The 17,656-nt window shown below is 34.1% G+C and overlaps 3 protein-coding genes across 3 annotated transcripts; 1 reads left to right on the forward strand and 2 right to left on the reverse strand.

Moving 5' to 3' along the window:
* Nucleotides 1–2,251: 2,251 nt before the first annotated feature.
* Nucleotides 2,252–4,230, reverse strand: LOC143557501 (uncharacterized). Its single transcript, XM_077046562.1, has 5 exons — nucleotides 4,166–4,230; nucleotides 3,363–3,477; nucleotides 3,179–3,268; nucleotides 2,470–2,568; nucleotides 2,252–2,368 (listed from the first exon to the last, which is right to left on the reverse strand). The coding sequence occupies exons 1-5, from the start codon at nucleotides 4,228–4,230 to the stop codon at nucleotides 2,252–2,254; spliced, it is 486 nt and encodes a 161-aa protein (XP_076902677.1).
* Nucleotides 4,231–7,062: 2,832 nt separating this feature from the next.
* On the forward strand, nucleotides 7,063–12,304 carry LOC143557503 (uncharacterized). The gene is made up of 18 exons (XM_077046564.1): nucleotides 7,063–7,329; nucleotides 8,485–8,604; nucleotides 8,701–8,829; nucleotides 8,925–8,987; nucleotides 9,093–9,200; nucleotides 9,833–9,910; nucleotides 10,032–10,124; nucleotides 10,327–10,413; nucleotides 10,548–10,649; nucleotides 10,731–10,850; nucleotides 10,941–11,000; nucleotides 11,096–11,235; nucleotides 11,358–11,439; nucleotides 11,516–11,574; nucleotides 11,664–11,709; nucleotides 11,809–11,900; nucleotides 11,987–12,056; nucleotides 12,153–12,304. Exons 1-18 carry the CDS (start codon nucleotides 7,111–7,113, stop codon nucleotides 12,222–12,224), a joined length of 1,740 nt encoding a protein of 579 aa, XP_076902679.1. The 5' UTR covers nucleotides 7,063–7,110; the 3' UTR covers nucleotides 12,225–12,304.
* An 886-nt stretch (nucleotides 12,305–13,190) lies between these two features.
* On the reverse strand, nucleotides 13,191–14,793 carry LOC143557502 (uncharacterized). Its single transcript, XM_077046563.1, has 3 exons — nucleotides 14,605–14,793; nucleotides 13,682–13,881; nucleotides 13,191–13,552 (listed from the first exon to the last, which is right to left on the reverse strand). Exons 1-3 carry the CDS (start codon nucleotides 14,692–14,694, stop codon nucleotides 13,297–13,299), a joined length of 546 nt encoding a protein of 181 aa, XP_076902678.1. The 5' UTR covers nucleotides 14,695–14,793; the 3' UTR covers nucleotides 13,191–13,296.
* Nucleotides 14,794–17,656: the final 2,863 nt, after the last annotated feature.

Raw genomic sequence — 17,656 nt, forward strand, 5'->3', positions numbered from 1 at the left:
CTCAAGGTGTGTTGCACATATCATTAATTTAATCGTGCAAGACGGACTTGCTTCGGATGAGGTTACATCGGTTATAAACGATTTTAGACTAATGATACATGAAGTTTTTAAGAAAAGTAAAAAAGACAAATGGAATATAGAAAATTTTGTAAAGATACGGGAAGAAAAGCTTTGGGAGCTAATTGGGATGTACCTCATCGATGGAATTCCACTTGCATAATGTTTCAAAGTGCTTTGGAACAAAGAGAAACTTTACAAATGTTTCATTCTAGTCTTGCCGAGAATGATTTGGCAATCCCTTTTTCAAATGAGAAATGGGAAATTATCAATGACTTATCCACTTTTCTTGAAGTTTTTAAAACATCAACTACGAAACTATCGGGAACGTATTATCCGACAAGTCCCTTGGTTCTTTCGGAGTTATTTTTAATGGTTAACAATCTTAAAGAATTTGAAAATAAAAGTCCAATGTTTTCAAACATCATATTACCAATGTAGTTTAAATTAAAAAAATACTTTCTTGAATTGCCACCGGTTTTTACTTGCGCCGCCGCTTTAAACCCAATGTTAAATGTTACGGGGGTTGAATGTGTGATAGACGAAATTTTTTCAGCCTTAGATATGCATGAAGTTGACCCAAACTTTTTAACAGAGGCAAAAAATTATTTTAACTTGAATTTTAAATTTATGTATGACTTTTATTTAAATAAATATGGGTCAAACATACACATGCCTATGCCGGGGGGGGGGGGGGGTCTTCATCAAGTTCAAGTGCTACTAGAGTACGAGATCCCATGATTAGCCTTATGAACACCGTTCGCAACGTAACGGCTAAAAAACAAAGGGGTAACACCCCTTCAAGCGAACTAGGAAGGTATAGTGCAAATGATTACTCTACCGGTTTATCCGAAGAGGAATATGGCACTTTTGATGTTTTGGCTTGGTGGAAGGTAAAGGAAACCGAGTTTCCGTTTCTTGCCACCATGGCCCGTGATTTACTAACCGTCCAAGCTTCTACGGTAGCTTCGGAATCCGCTTGTTCTCTTAGTGGCAGGGTAATATCGGTGAGAAGAACAAGACTAAATTCGGAGTCGGTGGAGATGTGCATTTGCTTAAAGGATCACTTGGACTCAATCGATCGTATTCAACACGTAACCACTCTCGAAGATGAAACACCACTTGATGTTTGAGTGCACGACGAACAAGAAGGCATTTCTACAAGTAATTCCGAGGAAGAAGTCGCCGCTCAAAGATGAAACACCACTTTATAAGTTTAATGTTTTGTTAGTTTGTTTTTGAAGATTTTAAAACATGTAACCTTTTTTTTTGAACTTCTTAAAGTAAATAAAATGAATTTTATGTTAATTGTTTTTTTATTTTTCATGTTATACAAATACGAATCGTAGTTTAGAATCCAAATCGCAAACGAAAAACGAAAAAAAAAAAAAATTTACACTGTAACCGGTTGCAGTACAGGAACCGGGTTAGGAACCGGTAAGAACCGGTTAGATAGGTTAGGGGTCCGAGGGTGGGAGAATCGGTTCGGTTCCTTAACCGGTTCGAGCCTGGAACCGGTTTAAAATGGGGTTTTGAATATAGAAACCGGTTAGGAACCGGTTACGGTTCCTATTCTCAAACCGTTTTGAACATCTCTATGTATAGATGTTCAACATCCTATAGACAATGATTAATTATATTCTTGGAGACAATTCACAAACCGTTGGTAAACACATTAATCAAAGTTAACGGTAAGAAATACATTCTGAAATAACATATGTTACAAGTCAGCATGCTACACGTAGGAATATCAATTCTATAATAAAAGGGATACTGACAAAGGAAAAGAAAAAGAAAAAGAAAAAGAAAGAAAAAACAACTTTCTTGCTACCATATTCAAGGCTTTCTTCTAATTCTTAAAAGAGAAAAAAGAAAAAGACAAAACATCGTAAGTGGATTCTAGTCATCTAGTGCCACCCATGGGCCTTGACAAGTAAGTTGGGTGGCCCAAATCAACCTACAAAATATGAAATTTTACCAAAGGAATAAAAGCAGCATTACTTGAGTTAAAATCTAATGCAATTAAAATGATTTCCCTAGTTTGTTCTTGCAACAATTATCTTAAACCAACCAATAATATCAAAATGCATATAAAATCAAACCTGCATTTAACTTTAACAGATTAAATCTGAAGCAAAATACAATTTTGCAAACCACCATCAATAAATCATCTCCTGAACAGATGTAATCCCTTTCATAATTCCTTAAACTTGTAAGGACCCATTCTGTTCACATTCACATATCTCCTTTGTCTTTGTGTAGAGGTCTTCATCCCAATGAAAATCACTAGTCCCCCCAACAGAGCCAAATTCTACAAAATCCACAATTTAAAGAAAAATAATAATAATAATAATAATAATAATAATAATAATAATAATAATAATATTTAAAGAAAAGATGTATAGTTATAACCTGTGTAAATTTGATAAAAAGTTGTGTGAATGCTTTCTTCTCCATGTCATAGTTATAGAAATCATATAATATGGGAGTAGCAATCAGCTGGTGCAGAATCTGAAACAAATGGTTTGTAGTATTTTGAAACATTATGATACATAATATTTTGAAATTGTTAGAAACTTAAATTATTAAAGAAATACACAATTGTTAAGAGTTGTACTTAGCATTTGATATTTTAAGTCACTTTTGATTTGAGTTCTATATTACGTTTCGGTAACGCTACTGATCAAACACGAACAGAGCACGTTCATGCAAGAACAATAAAATGAACGAGGTTTTCTTGTTCGTGTTCTTTCATTTAAAATTAACATGTTTAAAAGTATAAAAGAATGTCCCATGAATGTAAACAAACGAACATAATTGAACATAGATGAGCGAACATAACGGTACTAAACCAGTTAAAAGTAGGCCTAAAAAGTAATTAAACCTAAACTTAGTGGTAATGGGCAAAAAAATTTAAATGAATATATTAACAAATCTAAATGAACAAGCTTAAACAAACGTAAACTAACAAACATAAATGAATTTAAATAAACGAAGGTTCACGAACATAAATGAACGAACTAGACAGGTGTTCATGTTCATCCGTTTAACCAAATGAACAGTTTTTTTCTTTCTTGTGTTTCGTTCGTTTATTAAATACAAACATAAACGTGTAACTAACCAGGAAAAATGCACCAAATCTGCTACCAAATATGAAAATAAGGCTCCCAACAACCTTCAAGATTATAGATGCAATAACCAGAAGGTTTATCTGTATTATCAAGATTTTTGTTAAGCGGGGTCCGTGATAAAAAAATAAAAAACACAAATTAGATCAAAATAACAAGGAAAACATGTTTTTTTACCTCAAATTCTGGTAGTTTGAAGCCGGTAAGTGTCGTGATATGTTTTGTGAACTTAGTGAACTTACGTTCAAGGGTTTTTGTTGCTTGTCCACCATCAAAGCCAAATTCGTTAAACCTACACTCCATACCCGTTAGTTTGTTAAAAACTACTCAATAGGATTCCCAACTACATTTCTAACTGTCCTAGATTATATATCAATCAATCAATCAATCAATCAAGCCCTATATATCCCACCGCATAGCACGCTATCGGTAGGGTCAGGGGAGGGTGGGATGTAGGCAAGTCTTTCCTCTATCCGTGAGAATAGAGAGACTGCTTCCAGAGAGACCCCCGGCTCATAAAGCTACATACAGGTAAGCAGAGTAAACATACATCCTACATGCAAAGACACTTAGCAATACATAGAATAGCAAACTACCAAAATAGCAAGGAATCTGTAACCAGAATAGAGAGTCCTGTCCTAGATTATATATAAATTTATTACCCAAAAAAATTAGAAATACATTAGAAATATAAAAAGTAGAATTTTCTAATATCCAAGAACAAATAAAAAATAAAAAAAGCACGAATATATATGGTTTTGGACCTTTTGGTAATCATGCCAGTTATATCATACGTTACATACGTATAAACTGAACACAAGCAAAGTATATACTTAAAGGCCAAAATTAAACTTAGAAACCCTATGTATATATCAACAATAATCTTAAGATCCAAAACTAGAAAACTGAACTAACTAATGTACTTATAATATTATAACCGATACAATGAGATCTCAAGTGCATGTATGATACAAACTTACTCTTGCCAAGCAGAAAAAACAAAGGAGACGAAGAGAACACGACCAAAGAATGATATGAACGACATGAACGCCATTGATGCAACTGTCCGAGGTTTCTCTTTATTTCAACAAACAAGGAACGGTCATCTTAATGGAAAATAAAAACCTTCCTTTAAATTCTACCGAAATCTTGTTGGTCTCTATATTACAACTTTGGTCTTTTGTTTATTTCATTTCCTCAGATTTAGGACTTTAGGTAAGTAAATGCACATTTTTGGCTCCTATATTTTTCCTTATCAAAATTTGACTAGATAATACAGTAGTCATTTTCAACATTTTCTCAAAACGATTTTTCTAATTCTCTCTTTTTATAATAATAAGTAATAATTGTAGGAAACATGAATTGATAGAATATATTGAAAATTAATGAGTCATTTAAACATGATTACCTTTTATTTTTATAAGTTCTAGTCTTGTAAATAAAACTGATATTTTGGTTTAAACTATGTATAAAAGCATGACAGTAGATTTGATGAGTTTAAGAAGTTGAAAATATGTATGAAGGTAAAGTTATTTTATATTTTCTTCTTTGAAATGAAAATTCCATTCAACAACAACCAACTATAACAGAATAGCATGACCTCTTCACCGAACACGAAGGAGCCACACTACATTAGGCAAACTTACACCAATTTGCCCAAAAACTGAAAACTAATAGATGATAAAAGTTTTAGAGAAATGTATTATGTTTGAAAAATCATGAAAACATATCGTAGTAGTCTGAATATGGATGGTAAATTAAATTTAAAAACAAAATATACATTTAAAAAGGTAAAACTCTTATTACCACATTGAATTAAATAGAAAGAAAAATGTTCTTTAGCCATATTTTACTTATATTGTATGTATTTACTAAAAATTAATATATCCTTGTACATATAAATACATATTCCTGGTAAAAAAAGTTTGTCGTAACTAAAATTAATTGAAAAAAACCATTTAAGATCCAATACACTAAATGAATCAATTGTTCAGTCAAGTACAAAATTTGGTAAAACAAATGTAACGGAATTTTTATTAAATTTTCATACTATTATAAGGTTTAACTTTGTGAGTTTATGATCATAGAGTTTTTGTGAGTTGACAAGTTTCCAGTCTTTAACTGTAATTTGTTAAACTTGCATGTCACTAATGTAAGTTGTTAAGCTTCAATGCAAATTAATGCAGCCACTAAATATAGGAAGTTTGGTCACCATCGTTACCGACCTAGGGTAGGGATCTTTGTCAACAAGGCAATAGACTAATAGATTGGGCCTTTCATCATGAGCCTGTTTCATTCATCAATGCCATAAAGATGACCTCTCCACCTAAACTGTCCATTATATTCATTTCTCTTAAAACAATCTATATCTATCTATACACAAACTTTTTTGATTAACGTTTGAATTATCCACTTTGAATACTAATTTTATCGCTCTAGGTCTGGCTCACCCAGGACATCAAAAAGGAGGAAACCCATCGCCCATAATATTTGAACTTGAGATCATATCAAGACTTAAGTATCACCCCTTATAATTGGACCAGAAGATCAACTCTATCTATAATATGTGTTAGTTTTATAAATTATATGTTAATCTTTTTACAAAAGATGCATGTACAATTTATAAAAAGTACATGTTAACCTTTTGTGCCTAATTATGTTATAATTCGGTTATTACTGAATCACTCATGTCATCTAGAGGTACACAAATCGGGTTATTCTAATACCTGATTCTGAGTTTAGAATCAAGTTCGGGTATGACTGGGTACTGTAAAATCGGGGTATTGACAATATACATGTAGGATTCTAAAGAAACACTGATCCAATCCCCTTAACGGGTCATGGATCTAATGAGTCCACATGGTAGGATACAAATACAACCAATTACGATATGAGCACAACCTCCGGAAGTCCAGTGACAGAAACCTGCAAAACAAGCACCGTGAGCTCGTTACGGGAAGGACAAGAGGGGGGGGGCTTCCCGTAACCACCCTGTGAGAATAAGTACAGTTCTGATGGAGAGAAAATACTTAAGTAATTTAAGTAGATAGTGGGGAGTGAATGTGTTAACTCATGGGGTTGTGAAGTATTTATAGCCGAAGGGTGTGAGAATGTGATTGGGCCAGTTGTCCCTTTCTAGAAGATGCTCTCGTAACCGTCTGGACACGTGCATTCATGCGATAGGTTGAGCTATACGTCCCATGTGCATTGTTATAACAACCTGGACACGTGTCTCCTTATGATAGGACGAGATATATCTGGCCATGTGCACGGTTATAACAACCTGGCCAGCTGTCCTCTATTCATTGGCTGATGGGTCACGTATTCCTCAAGAAATGATCTTGGTAAATCTTATAGAAGGTAATTAGTTAATTACAACTGTCTTATGACATTGCCTTCTGGTCATCTTGGCGTGGGGATACTACCCTGTGGATGACTTCTGAGGGTGCTTGGATGCTTCCGCATATAGTATCTAGGACGTACTCTTGTTCTTCCTTTATTGAGTCGTGCGGGTGATTCATTTGTCCCGCATGTGACATATGAGGAGTTTACCTTTGATCAGCGGGTGATTTAAGGGTATTTGGGTCTTTTTGGTACCCTACCTCTATAGATTTGGATCCGATATTGTCACTAAAGCATACCCTATGAATCCGTTCGGGTTAGGTATTAAACAAAGTATTCTAAAACTGGGTATTTAAATACCATATTCCCGGGTACAAAAATCTCTATATTCGAGTATTTCCCCTCTAATGTCAACAACGAGCATGAAAGTGTAAACCAAAGTCAGGCCCAATAAAATGCTGTCACTGGGCCTAAAATCTATAATAATATTAATATCTGTTACAAACAAGACCCGTTAATCAATTTGTTCCACCGTCGTACACCGGAATCCGCATTCACGCCACCATTATCCGGTTAGTTTCCGATGACAGTCGAGGTTTCAAACGCCGTAATGGACTCTCATCCGAACGCAGATTCGAAATCTATAGATAATAATAACAATCTGAATTCGAAGAAATCGCGTGACGCTGAACGCCGCCGCAGGCGCCGGAAACAGAAGAAAAACAAGTCCGCCGGTGGTGACGATACGGACGCCGGTAACGACGGAAATGATAGCGCTAAAGAGAACTCTGATCTAAATAAGGTATTGCTTCGTCTGATTTGTTACCTAGGGTTTCATAATATTATTATTTAGTTTTTTAATTGTTGAAGGTTAATCAGGTCATTTAAAATTAGGTTATGTATTCATTAGAGATGAAGTAATGAGAAGGTATCTGACCTCTTGTTGTCATATGTAAATTAGGCATGTTTTTAAGCTTAAAAGAATTGTTAAATTTAGAGATGAAGACGATGGGTTAAATACTTTCTCGTTGGTTCGCCCGCTCGATTGAATACCTGATTACTGAATTAGTTTCTTTAAATCTTAGGTTTACTGAACTACTGTCACAGGTGATTATGCATTTAATAGAGATGAATTAATGGTAAAAGTATAAGGTTTATTGTTGCCACTTGCCATATTTAAATTAGGCAAGTTTTTAGGGTTAACAATACATTAGAAAAGTTTTTAAGCCGAAAGAATAGTTAAATTTAGAGATGAAGACTATGGACTAAATAGTTACTCTCTGGTTTATTTGCTCGATTGGATACATGATTACTACTGTAACCATTACTCAAATGTAAAAGGAAAGTTTTGGAATAATTTAGGAGAAAATGCCTTTTTCGGTTTTCTTAGTGAATCTATTGGTTGGATTGGTCAGTAAGCATACTCGTGGAGATTTTATTTTGATTCGCTCATTTCTATTGCACCTAAGTTTTACTACATATGTCTTGATATTAAGCTTGTTTGAGGCATGAGTCTAAGCTCTATTGTTGTTTGCTTGATTGCTGGTTCTGCTTTCTTTCAGTGGTGAAGAACACACAAAAGTTACATTTGTTGGGGCGCTATTCATTGCCGATAAAGTGATTTCTTAACTAGCTAGTACACTTTGTATTCACTAAATTTGATTACAAGCTCGGTTTTAAGTATGATAATGATTTGCTTAATGCCAATGTAAAGTTGTTGCTATTGGTAACTATGATATAGATTTGCTTGATACCAAAGTGAAGTGGTTGATAACTTGATAACGGTGACCATGATGTTGATTTGCTAGATGCTAATGTGAAGTGGTTGATATCAATTTGATTTTCATGTCTATATCTATGATTCCTGTATGATCAGTGTTTTACTGCTTATTCATCTTGCACAGAACCTCATTATTTAGTTTTGTTGTGGTTTTATTAATTTTTTTTGTAATTGTAGGTTGTGGAGCAAGTTGAAATTGAATATATCCCTGAACAAGCAGAACTAGACTTTAACTTGGATGAGGAATTCAGGAAAGTGTTCGAGAAGTTTACTTATAGGGAATCTGCTGCTTCTGAGGTAAAAAGGGGCCACTCGCCCACACATGAAGATCTTAACAACTTTTTTAGTATTAGCCTGACCTCATCTCTTGTTTTGTTAATCATATTTATTCAGGAGAATAATAAGAGTGAAGGGATTACTGATAATGCCGTATCTAACAAGAAAGCTAGTTCAGACTCAGATGAAGAAGAACAAGAAGACCAACAAAAGGAAAAAAGTGGCATCTCTAACAAAAAGAAGAAGGTTATATTTTATTTTTTTGGGTGCATTATTCAGTCATTTTTTTCTTGTTATTGATATCTGTATTCTAAGTTATTTTTGTGCACATTTGAGTATAGCTTCAGCGCCGGATGAAGATCGCTGAACTTAAACAGATTAGTTCAAGGCCAGATGTTGTTGAGGTGATTTCTTGTGTTCCTCTTACCTCTGTTTCCTTCTCTTTCATTTGATAACTTCTGTTTGTGACCAGCTTAATGATCTAGCGATTAATTTTGCATGAGTTTCAGGTTTGGGATGCTACCTCAGCTGATCCTAAACTGCTTGTTTTCCTCAAGTCATACCGCAACACTGTTCCTGTGCCAAGACATTGGTGCCAAAAAAGGAAATTTTTACAGGTGACTCACCAAATATTAAGCAACTATTGTGAGTCACCAAACATTAAGCAATTATTGCGAGACCAAATATTTTGAATTTCTATGATAGAAAATACTTGCAAATTTTAAACGGGGCTTTAGACATAAAACAAGGGTTGCAGGGGTGTCGGGTGATAAACAAATAGTTGATGAGGTTTCTCTTATATGTATATATGTGGTTCTTGCAGGGGACCCACTGAAACAATCTTGGAGCCTGGAAATGTAGGTGTTTTTTAAACGGGACTTATGGTTTTTAAATGGTTTGTTGTTAATGGGGGTTGGGATATGGGAATTTGTATGATTCGTGAAACTTAAATAAATGATAATAATTTGGATAATGGATGTTGCATGCTACATATTAAGGGCTGTTCATTTGTGCAATGTGGATGCTGATTATTTGGTTTTGTATTTCAGATAATTCTGCACTGCGAAGTGCAAAGGCATTTTTATACAAGATATTACACAAACGAACTGTAGCCCCTTTTGGTTTTTATCTTTTATCAGTGTCATAGACGTTCATAGTGTTATAATTCAAGTTTCAGGATTGTTTTATTTATCTCTGTGGCCTGTGCTGATTGACATGAATCTCATCTAGTTTTGAAATTGTGTGACAGGGGAAGCGGGGTATTGAGAAACTTCCTTTTCAACTTCCAGACTTTATTGCTGCTACAGGAATCCAGAAGATTAGACAGGTAAGCTTAGATCTTGTGATTTTTGTCTTGTAGTTCATCAGAGTAATATCTTTGATCCACTAACTTACGAGTTCCGTTTGATGACATTCTTGAAACTTCACACCTTGAACTTTCTTTGCAGGCTTATATTGAGAAGGAGGATAATAAGAAGCTCAAACAGAAGCAGCGCGAGAGAATGCAGCCAAAAATGGGAAAGATGGATATTGATTACCAGGTCTGTTAAATTTAGTCTTCTGTAATATTTTACTATGTTTGTGGAAAGTATATGCTTGCTGTCACCTTCAGTGTTTTCTTTTTATTTTAGTTTCTACATCCGAGTCTTTTGACACAATCTTGAACTTGATTATGCTGGCACTTTTCTTTTTATTTTATTTCTATATCTAGTCTTTGACACAGTCTTGAACTTGATTATGCAGGTACTTCATGATGCCTTTTTCAAATACCAAACTAAACCAAAACTCACATCACATGGTGAACTTTATCATGAAGGAAAAGAGTTTGAGGTAACATGCTTTTTTTAATCATATTGTGATCTTTACTGAGTACGACGATGGTGATGATGATGATGTGATCTTTATCCATGAAAAATGCTGTGTTTTAAGGTGGTTTATAACTGGACTTACTTTGGTTTACACAGGTTAAGCTTAGAGAGATGAAGCCTGGTACCTTATCTCGTGAACTAAAAGAAGCATTAGGAATGCCAGAAGGTGCCCCACCCCCATGGCTAATTAATATGCAGGTGACTGCCTTATTTTTATTTTCATGATACTTATGTCTTTTCACTTTGTTTAGTCTGATGAATGACAACTTTAATTTGCAGAGATATGGTCCTCCACCTTCGTATCCACATTTAAAGATTCCGGGTCTGAATGCTCCTATTCCACATGGTGCTAGCTTCGGTTATCATCCTGGAGGTTGGGGCAAGCCACCTGTTGATGAGGTAGTTTATACTAAATCATGTCTTTGGTTTTAATCTATTCTGTTTTGTGTTATCTTGAACTCTTTACACATAATCTTTTCTTTCTTGAAGTTCGGACGCCCGGTCTATGGTGATGTGTTTGGACAACAAGAAGAACCACCCAGCTACGAGGTACTTGCAGTATAAGAATATTGTAACTGTATTAATTGTTTGTGTAGTGATATCTAACTCATAAATCATAATATTGTTTGTGAAATTTACTTCAGGAAGAGCCTATTGATAAGAGTAAGCACTGGGGCGATCTTGAGGAAGAAGAGGAGGAAGAAGAAGAGGAGGAGGAAGTGGAAGACCAATACGAGGAAGAGGAATTGGAAGATGGAATCCAATCTGTTGATAGTCTCTCAAGGTTTGATCCAAAACACATTTTCTTTTAACGTTTTTAATTTTTTCAAAAAAACAACTATTGTCAAATATCAATAGTGATCACATAACTTATTTTCATTCACTTTGGTGACTGCTGCTATTCAGTACTCCAACTGGCGTAGAGACTCCTGATGTGATCGACCTTCGCAAGCAACAGAGGAAGGAACCCGAGAAACCGCTTTACCAAGTGAGTCGGTTTTCCATTTTGTGTCATATTTATACTTCTAACTTATTTCACTCATCTAATTCTTGTATTGGTATAGGTGCTGGAAGAAAAAGAAGAGAAGATAGCTCCAGGAACTTTATTGGGAACTACACATACGTATGGACTCAACTTTACCATTTTTTCATCTGTTTTGTTAAATAAAACTCTTAATATAACGGGATTTTGTGTTTCTTTTGTGGCGACAGATATGTGATAGGTGGTGCTGCGCAAGACAAGCCATCTGCCAAAAGGGTACGCATATTCATTGATATATAGTAATATATCTATCTGTTTTGATGATAATGTGACATACAAAGAACAGCATTAATTTAATTTCTTTGTGGTTGACAGGTTGATTTGCTTAGAGGTCAGAAAACAGACCGGGTCGATGTGTCATTACAGCCTGAAGAGTTGGACCTCATGGATAATGTCTTGCCTTCAAAGTAAGTGTTGCACTGTCTCCAACCTGCAAATGGCATTACAACACTAACTGAATGTCTAATTATATTTTTTTACGATCCTTTTTTAGATATGAGGAGGCACGTGAGGAAGAGAAGCTTCGTAGTCAACGGGAGGATTTCAGTGACATGGTTGCCGAGGTGCGTAATATCATATTTTTACTATTTTATTTAAACAAATGTAAAATTCTAGTAAATGACGATGAAAGAATAACTCTGGGATTAATATGTTTGCAGAATGAAAAGAAGAGGAAGCGAAAGATGCATGAGAAAGACAGCAAGTCGAAGAAGAAGGATTTCAAGTTTTAGAAAACTCGCTTTCTTAATGGAATGTAAAAGATGTGCGAGCATAATGTGCGGATCATGATATGGAGAACCTGATACATTTTTTAAGAAAAAGAAGATGCATTAGATCTGCACAAACCTGTACTACTGTATACCCCATCTGTTAGTTTAGGGGGCTTTTGAGTTTGCTTTCTAACGCGATTATGCCTCTTGAAGTAATCAGATTATGCATTTTTAAGTAATCATATTATGTATGCGTTTTAAAACAATTGGATTGATCAGTTTCATCAGAACTAAAACCGATTTATCTGTTTTGGTTATAAAAACATGTCAAATGACGAATATCGCATTAAGAGTCATCCTTTTAAATATCCTGACGGTATTTTGACACTATGGTTACATAAATACAGGCGTCCATGTGATCACAGTATATATGCATACAAATGGAAGACTTTAATTCCTGCTTATCATAGCCTCATGGCTGTGGTTTGAACATTGAAGCTAAAAGTTAGTTAATACAAACGTGGAATTAAACACATGTATGCTTATATCGGAGGAGCTAACTTAGTTTTTAACTCGCTTTGAGCCATCAACAGCGCCTAGAATGACGTTCTTTCTGAAGACAATGAAACAAGCATATGCACTTTTTGATGTTAAGTTTATCGTCCATTATGATTCTTATTGTTCCGAAACTTACTGTCAACCCTTTCCCGCATAAAGTGTTCTGTTAACATAATCATCAAATCAATGTAAATCGCAATCACAGTATTGTTAAGATCGCAACCACAACCACGTCAATAAAAATATTTTCAACTCGTTAAGTACCATGGGTCATACACACATGAGGAATATCATGTATAAGTTTTTCTTATATGTATATAGTAATTGTAAGTTACTCTTTACACCAGAAACTGAAGTACTGAACATAAGATAATTAACCTGTATAAAAAACACAAATCCAAACTCCTTAATTCTTTTAACACTCTCTGTTTTGATCTACAAGTATTATTAACCACTGAATTTACGACAAAAAGAAACCAAATAATCTGCACCCATAAAACAAAACTAAAAAGTTTATAAAACTTGTGAGAAAGATTTACTTAAATGCTCCCATTCTTATGCCAATATCTCTGGTAGGGATGGCACCTTCATCAGATTTATTGTAGAAAACATAATAAAGCTCGGAGACGATACCAGTGAAAACCACGAAAGCAGAACCCGCACCAAACACACCTTTCCTGAGGGTCTCACACGAAGGAGGGTTAGCCGAGAGCACGGTCCTATACTTTGTGTGATACGCATTTCTGACTGAACCCGCAAGCAAGCATGCCTCAGCAATGATGAATGTCACCCTAATGAAATAAAATGTTAATAACAATTATAACATTGTATAAATTATGATAATAAACTTGTTTAACTATAATTCTATAAAAGTCAAGTATAAAGCTTTTTGGTAGAATAAAGTCAAGAATGTAACTTACCAGCAGGTAATGAATAAGAAGACGGCTAACACCCTGGAACTACCCGGGCTAAGGGCTCGTCCACAACACATGCAACGGGTTGCAACCATTACAAGGATTTGGCTCACAAGAAGGAACAATAGGGCACCCACACCCATCCCAGTCGCTATATCAGATTCATAAACACAATATCTTGAATTATCATCTTGAGCAATCCGAGCCTGTAGTACAATCGAAAACAAAGAAAAAGTTTTCTAGTAAATTACAAGTTTTGCCTGTATTATTCATGTAACGACGCGTGCCCTTTAGTTTGGAAAATTATATTGAGTGCGTTTTTTTGAAAAGTTATTATGCTTTATGACCATTTTGCTACCCCTCAAAGGACGAAATGTGTAATTTTCACTAAAACTAAGTGTTATAGGCCGACGTCTCATATCACCTATTTCATTTTTCAATGACCCAAAAATTAAATCCACACGCATATCCATACAATCAGCCCTTGCTTGTCACACACTCACGAGAGCGCCCATAACGTCCCCTTGGCTCCTCAAGTGTAATGGTGTTTAACGCCCTTGGTGCCCCCTTTCCCAAGGGCGTTAAACAACATCACTTAGCTTAATATTTTATTTTCTTTCTTTTGTTGTTATTTTTATTTAATTTACTTTTCTTTGTTTTTCTACCTCTTCTCATTTTATAAACTTATCTTAAATATTATTAATTAACTAGTTCTAATCTTTTAATAATTTATAAAAATATTATTAATGAGTGATTTTGATCTTGAATTTAAACATCAAACCTTCAAACTAATAGCGGCATAAACATAAAATAAGCAAAATTAACACCAAATAATCTTCAAGAAACATTAAATTAATCATCTTTACGACGAAACAAACAATTCCCACATCAGATCAAACAAACCACACAAAGAATTTAAAACAACTCACAGAAGCTCTCCTTTGTTCAGCTGCAACAGCAAGTGCAAACGCAACGAGATCGAATACAAATACGACAACTAGGAGCAATGTGGAAGCCATCTGAATCGATGAGAGAAAGAAAGGTGATTATTATGAAACAAGAAAGGCTTGTTTACTTAGCTTGAGAATAATCAAAGTGTTACAAAAATAGAAATGGTGATGTGTTTGTTAAAATAAAAGTGGCTTCTTTTTTAGAAAGTAACGTGAATACTTCATCACTTTTGTTTACTTTTTTTTATTTGCTCACGCGTCATCTTGGCGGTGGATTTTAGAAGAGGGAAAAGTAGTTTGAGCATTTAATAATGTTGATAGAATTTCCCTATACTTTTTTATTACTAGTTTTTTTTTTTCTTTTTTTTAATAATTAACTCAATACTAGGTTGATACCATAAGTCGTTTTATTACCGAAGACAGTTATTTTAGAGGGTCAGTTATTCTACAAAGTGTAACAAAAATAAGAAGTGTGAAAAATCATAAATAATTGACATGTGTCAAGTGGGGACCAAAAGAAAAATGGTAGAGGTAATTGTACACATTTTCTCTCTCCACATGCAAGATACATGTTAATACCTCTATCATTTTAGAACGTTTAAAACTTTTTCGTATGATATTTAAAAAAAAATCATCATAATAACAAGCGTTTTTTTATCTTTAATATGAGTATGATTTTTGTTATATAAAATTTAAAACAAAAATCACGTCATTGTGTCTTTTCGCACACCATTGTGTCTTTTTCGCTTATCATTGTGTTTTTTCGTCATTGTGTCTTTTCGCACACCATTGTGTCTTTTCGCTTATAATTGTGTCTTTTTTCGCACACCATTGTGTCTTTTCGCACACCATTGTGTTTTTCGCTTATCATTGTGTCTTTTTTCGTCATTGTGTCTTTTCACACACTATTGTGTCTTTTCGCTTATCATTGTGTCTTTTTTCGTCATTGTGTCTTTTCGCACACCATTGTGTCTTTTCGCTTCTAATTGTGTCTTTTTTCGCACACCATTGTGTCTTTTCGTACATTATTGTGTTTTTTCGCTTATCATTGTGTCTTTTTTCGTCATTGTGTCATTTCGCACACCATTGTGTCTTTTCGCTTATCATTGTGTCTTTTTTCGTCATTGTGTCTTTTCGCACACAATTGTGTCTTTTTTCGTCATTGTGTCTTTTCGCACACCATTGTGTCTTTTCGCTTATAATTGTGTCTTTTTTCGTCATTGTGTCTTTTCACACACCATTGTGTCTTTTCGCTTATCATTGTGTCTTTTCGCACACAATTGTGTCTTTTTTCGTCATTGTGTCTTTTCGCACACAATTATGTCTTTTTTCGCCATTAATACATGTTACACAATAACTTAAAACGTAAAACACAATGTCATTGTGTCTTTTCGCACACCATTGTGTCTTTTTGCTTATCATTGTGTCATATTTCGTCATTGTGTCTTTTCGCACACCATTGTGTCTTTTTGCTTATCATTGTGTCATTTTTCGTCATTGTGTCTTTTCGCACACCATTGTGTCTTTTTTCACCATTGTGTCTTTTCGCACACCATTGTGTCTTTTTTCGCCATTAATACATGTTACACAATAACTTGAAACGTAAAACACAATGGTGAATACGTATAAAACAATGACTTAAAACGTAAGACACAATGGCGAATACGTATAACACAATGACCTAAACGTAACACACAATGGTGAATATATATAACACAATGACTTAAATGTAAAACGCAATGGAAACAACATATTTACACAATGACACAATGAACAACAAAAAAACATAATTAAAAAACCATTAATTTTTTTTATTTTTAATATAACAATATGATACTCATATTAAAGATAAAAATACGCTTATTATTATGGTGAATTTTTTTTTAAAAAAATAATGCCGTATGAAAAAGTTATGGACATTTAAAATGATGGGGGAATTGGCATGTGCCTTGCATGTGGAGAGAGAAAGTCAACAAATATGAGTTATTACCTTAATGCCCTTTTCATCAATTTTTATTTATTAAATTAATCTCAGCCATTCAAATCTAAGATCAATGGACTGGATTCCTTCTGACTCTTCTCATTTTGTTGTCCTTTGTATTTTAACTTTTACCCTATTTTAGATAGTTCATGTTCAGTTTTTTTTATTTTTCTAGTTTTGTTAGAGTTTGAATATTGTGAAGTTTTAAATATTAACACTATTTATTGATTATTCTTAAAAAAAATTTAAGTAGAAAGTAAAAGTCAAGAAAAAGTTACCGAATAATATACGAGTTTCATAATCACTAAAGGATTATTAGGATTCACATTGTCTTAAATTTGTCTTAAAGGTTGTTTTAAATGAATGACAATACGAGTAATTGTATATCAACATCGGTCTTAGGTTGTTTTAAGAAAAGAGAGATGATATGAGAAGAAATATTGATACTGTATTTTTTTTGTACGAATGACTAAGATCGGATTAAATCTGTATAGTTAAATGAGTTGATCGGTTAACCTGCTTAACTAAGTGGGACAAATATGCCAACCGAATATGCCCTGCTTACGCTGTGTTCCCGAGTTCATTTATGAAAAGAAAAGCAAGGAAAAGAAAGTTTTCTTTTCTTATCTTTTCTTTTGGTATCACCTCTTTCTCTTCACCTTATTTTCCTTCCATATATTTCCAATTTAGAAAGACACAAATTCTTTTATTTTACTCATCATTTTTTCTTCCCTCCCCTCCTTTTCTTTCTTTTAATGAAACTCGGGAACACCTCTTTTAAATTTTCCTTCCTTGTCTTTTCTTAAATGAAACTCGGGAACATCACATATTTTTTCCATCCCTCTTTTTCCTTCCCTTTTCTCATTTAATTGAAATTCGGGAACACAGTGTTAGTTATAGAGTGATATATAAATCAATAAATGAAAATAACCATCCTGAACAAATAATTTATTAGAAAAATACTTTCTAGGTTAGATCTAATCTACAATTTACGTGGTGAAGTACTAAAGTGAATAAATATTTGAATCGGAAGTACGTAATAAACTTAGT

This window comes from Bidens hawaiensis, unplaced genomic scaffold (genome assembly GCF_021521415.1).
Source record: "Bidens hawaiensis isolate Kalapana, Puna unplaced genomic scaffold, B.hawaiensis_p1.1 tig00018982_1, whole genome shotgun sequence".
Lineage (NCBI taxonomy): Eukaryota > Viridiplantae > Streptophyta > Magnoliopsida > Asterales > Asteraceae > Bidens > Bidens hawaiensis.